This window comes from Eriocheir sinensis, chromosome 52 (assembly GCF_024679095.1).
Source record: "Eriocheir sinensis breed Jianghai 21 chromosome 52, ASM2467909v1, whole genome shotgun sequence".
NCBI classification, from domain to species: domain Eukaryota; kingdom Metazoa; phylum Arthropoda; class Malacostraca; order Decapoda; family Varunidae; genus Eriocheir; species Eriocheir sinensis.
The window spans coordinates 3619347-3623574 of NC_066560.1; the positions used below are offsets into that span (position 1 = coordinate 3619347).

The 4228-nt window shown below is 54.3% G+C and overlaps 1 protein-coding gene across 1 annotated transcript; it reads right to left on the bottom strand.

The window, feature by feature from the left end:
* Positions 1 to 1274: 1274 nt before the first annotated feature.
* Positions 1275 to 3336, bottom strand: LOC126982847 (zinc finger protein 628-like). The gene has a single exon (XM_050835118.1). It carries the CDS (start codon positions 3252 to 3254, stop codon positions 1836 to 1838), a length of 1419 nt encoding a protein of 472 aa, XP_050691075.1. The 5' UTR covers positions 3255 to 3336; the 3' UTR covers positions 1275 to 1835.
* Between the last annotated feature and the right edge of the window lie 892 nt (positions 3337 to 4228).

Below are 4228 nucleotides of genomic sequence, written 5' to 3' on the forward strand. Positions count from 1 at the left end.
CTGTCGGGTGGTAAACAGTCTTTGAGGTCATTCTGTTCCCGGTTCCAACAAATCAGACTCTTGTTAGTAATGAAGAGGAGGTGACATACCCTTCCCTTCCCTAGCCATCCGTTTGTCTGTACTTATACCAGCCCGTCTGTCTGTCTGTCTGTCTGTCTGTTTTTTTTGCCAGGCCGTCTGTATGCCTTTACTATACGTAGATGATTTTGGCTGTCTTTCTGTCTGTCTGTGATTTTTTCTCTCTCTCTCTCTCTCTCTCTCTCTCTCTCTCTCTCTCTCTCTCTCATTCTCTCTCTCTTCCTTTCACTTTCTTTCTTTCTTTCTTTTTCTTTTTATCTTATTAGTGTTTTCTCTCTCTCTCTCTCTCTCTCTCTCTCTCTCTCTCTCTCTCTCTCTCTCTCCCCTCCCTCCCCCTCCCCTTCCCAATCTTCACCAATCCCATCCACAAGTTTAAACCGAAGGTGAAGGCGTGAGTCCCAGCGCCTAAGAGGATCCCAGAGGAGGAGGAGGAGGAGGAGGACACAATGAGTACAAGAGCCGCGTGCGAGGGACATTGGCGGCGGGTCGAGGATCATTGAGAGGCTGAAGAATGCTCTGAGCGGCCAGTGTATAGGATTAAAAGGGGAGAAAGAGACGGAGAAACTGATACCTTTGGCTGTTTTGATTCTCCATTGACCTCTGTATTAGCCTGTTTTTCTTCCCTTTCTTTCTTGCCTTCATGGATCGACATTGGGGGAGAAAGAGACGAGGAAACTGATACCTTGGGCTGTTTTGATTATTGAACTCTATATTAGTCTCTCTCTCTCTCTCTCTCTCTCTCTCTCTCTCTCTCTCTCTCTCTCTCTCTCTCTCTCTGACTGTCCACACGATATTTTTAATCTTTCTATTGTTTCTTTCTTTTTTCCTCGATTTTTTTTTTTATATAGAGTAGTGTATAGTGGTGTGTGTGTGTGTGTGTGTGTGTGTGGTGTGTGTGTGTGTGTGTGTGTGTGGTGTGTGTGTGTGTGTGTGTGTGTGTGTGTGTGTGTGTGTGTGTGTGTGTGGTGTGTGTGTGTGTGTGTGTGTGTGTGTGTGTGTGTGGTGTGTGTGTGTGTGTGTGTGTGTGTGTGTTTCATTATCCATCTATATACTACTACTACTACTACTACTACTAATGCTACTACTACTGCTAATGCTACTACTACTGCTACTACTACTACTACTACTACTACTACTATATACTGGCAGATATCAAGTAATTCAAACACACGAGGTTATGGTAACAACACGTTTATTCGCATAACAAACTCAAAAACACCTTCCCTATACACACTCAGACACAGAGGTATAAACACAGCACACAGACAACACAAGACAACACAACGAAAACAGTAATAGGGAATGAACGACGATATAGTGAGCTCAACACGACACTCAAGCCGACTAATAGGATTCGTTCTTATTATTCTTGATTCGATCGATTCTGCCGGGAAGGATTGAAGTTGGATACGGCGGCTGGGTGGGAACTTGCTCAGGGGTACTGTCGGGAGTGAAGCGACGCACCCCCGGGCATGCTCCCCATTAGTTAGTACTTCTTTGGGTGAGATATTTTGCGAGGAAATACAAGGATGGGAAGGGAGGGTTGAAACATGACACTGGATGGGGGACGTGGGGAGTGGGGGAGTTTATGGGGAGGAGGGGGGGAGAAGTGCATGTGTGTGGGGAGAGGGCAGGGAGTATGTGGGGAGGAGCACTTGAAAATATGGGAGTGAAAGACGAAAGAAAACGAAGAAGAATGAAATAGAAAGGGGGAGACTGCATTGACTGTCTGTCTGTCTGTCTGTCTGTCTGTCTGCTTAGCTCATGAGATCAAGGATAGTGAACCCGCGACGTGGTGGGGCTAAGGTCTTGCTGGGGGCTGGGGGGGCCTTGGCGGGGGTCAATGGGACTGAGAGGGCTTCTGGCTTAGGTTGGGGACATGAGGAGAGAGAGGAGGGAAAAGGAGAGGAAGAAGAGGAGGAGGATTGTGGGGATGTGGGAGAGGGTGTGGGTGCGGGGAAAGATTGTGGGTGTGGGGTGACTAGTGTGGGTGTAGTTGTGGGTGTGGGTGGAGATGACGAGGATGTTAGGGATGTGTGTGAGGAGATGGAGGCAAATGAGAATGTGGGAGAGGTTGGGGGTGGGGAGGAGGTGATCTGCAGGGGTGTGGGTGGGGAGTAACAGGAAAGTAGAGGTGTGGGTGGGGAGGATGGAGTCAGAGGGGCCTGGGGGGGAGGGAGATCCGGAGGGTTTGATGTGTGGGCGTGGGTGCTGGTGTGGGCGTGGGTATAGGCGTGGGTTGGGGTGTTAGTGTGCGTGTGGGTGTGAGCGGGAGTGAGAGTCTTGGCACAGGCTTTCATGGATGTGTGGGCGTGGGTGTTTTTCAAGGCCTGGGTGCTGGTGTGTGGGTGTGTATGGGTTTGGGCGTGAATGTGGGCGTGGGTGTTAGTGTGGGTGTCGGTGCGGGCGTGGGTGGGTGGAGGGACCTCTCTACGGGTGGTGGCTGCCTCTGCCTCGGTGCCGGTAAGGGCCTGGGCGTGGCTTTGGGTGTTGGTGCGGGCGTGGGTGTAGGCGCGGTCCTCTCTGCGAGCCTTGTCAGCCTCCGCTTCCGCCTCACGCCGCTCCTCCTCCGCATGGCCGCTCTCGTGCACGGCGAGCGTGCGCGCCTGGCAGAAGCCCTTGCCGCACGCCTCGCACTTGAAGGGCTTCTCCTTGCTGTGGATGTACTTGTGGTCGCGGAGGTGGTCCTGCCTCCTGAAGGCCTTGCCGCAGATGTCGCAGGGGAAGGGCCGCTCGTCCGTGTGCGTCCGCTCGTGGATCAGCAGGTTGTAGCTCTTGGTGAACTCCCGCTGGCAGTACTTGCAGATGTAGCGCTTCTTGGGCCTGCTGAGGCGGCCCCCGGGGGTCAGCAGGAGGCGGCTGTACTGGCTGAGGCTCCACGGGAAGGCCCCGAGGGACAGCACACTGTAGGCCTGCAAGGCACCGGGCAGGCCGCAGTGCAGGCTGCTGACGAGATCCGGAAAGCAGGGGGCAGCAGGCAGGGCCGGGGGCACCATCCTGAAGGGGGTGAGTGCTGCACCAGAGCCTAACAGACTGCTGCCGCTGGGGGTGGTCACGTTGCCGGGGTGGAAGAAGGGGTAATTGCCGGGAGGGCCTGCTGGGGGCGCCGGCGGGGGCGGGGGCGTGGATGGGGTGAGCACAGAAGAAAATGGGTCACTGCCTGATATCACTGCCATCTGCAAGGCCACAGGTCGCGGGGACACACTGCAGCGGCGAGGGTCAGGAGGTGATGGCACGGACCGGGCAGGGCAGGGCGGAGCGAGGCTGTGGGAGGGAGGGACGACTCTCGCGGGGGTTATATACGACCCTCAGGAGGGGCGGGCAGCCATTGGTCAGGGGGCAGGCAAGGGGGGCGGGGCTTGGGGGGCATGGGGGGGGGGAGAGAGAGAGAGAGAGAGAGAGAGAGAGAGAGAGAGAGAGAGAGAGAGAGAGAGAGAGAGAGAGAGAGAGAGAGAGAGAGAGAGAGAGAGAGAGAGAGAGAGAGAGAGAGAGAGAGAGAGAGAGAGAGAGAGAGAGAGAGAGAGAGAGAGAGAGAGAGAGAGAGAGGAAAATCAAAATGAGGATAAGTAAGATCAGAAAAAGAAGGGAGGGGGAGGAAGAGGAGGAGGAGGAGGAGGTGGCGGAGGAGGAGGAGGTGAAGGAAATGACCAACCCACATCAAACTATAGGCACCCATGCACGTAGTTCGCCCCTCTTTCCATGATGTGCGTACTAATTGGAGTGCATGGGGGTCATGAACAGACGATCACCTCCTATGAGTACGCACCCTCGCTCGTGACCAATCGCTCGGCCGTGCCCCCAAGACGCCCGCGGGTCCCTGTGTTCCCAAATGGGGTGTTTGTGGCCCCTTTGAGAACCACAACGATTACGATATATTGTGTAAAGGGAGGAGGTAGAGGAGGAGGAGGAGAAGGAGGAGGAGGAGGAGGAGGAGGAGGAGGAGGAGGAGGAGGAGGAGGAGGAGGAGGAGGAGGAGGAGGAGGAGAACTAATGGTCCAGAAATAACTGTGGTCAAGTGAAAGGTTACCAGCATGCCACCAAATCCGCAGCTCAGTTTTTTTCTTTTCTTATATAGAGAAGAACGCGGCCAAAGACTTAACGCAACAGAAATAAGCCCCCAAACGCTGCTCCTACACACACACACACACAC

Bases quoted from the DNA above. Each gene is read 5' to 3' on its own strand.
- LOC126982847 (XM_050835118.1), bottom strand. From the start codon at position 3,254: ATGGCAGTGATATCAGGCAGTGACCCATTTTCTTCTGTGCTCACCCCA.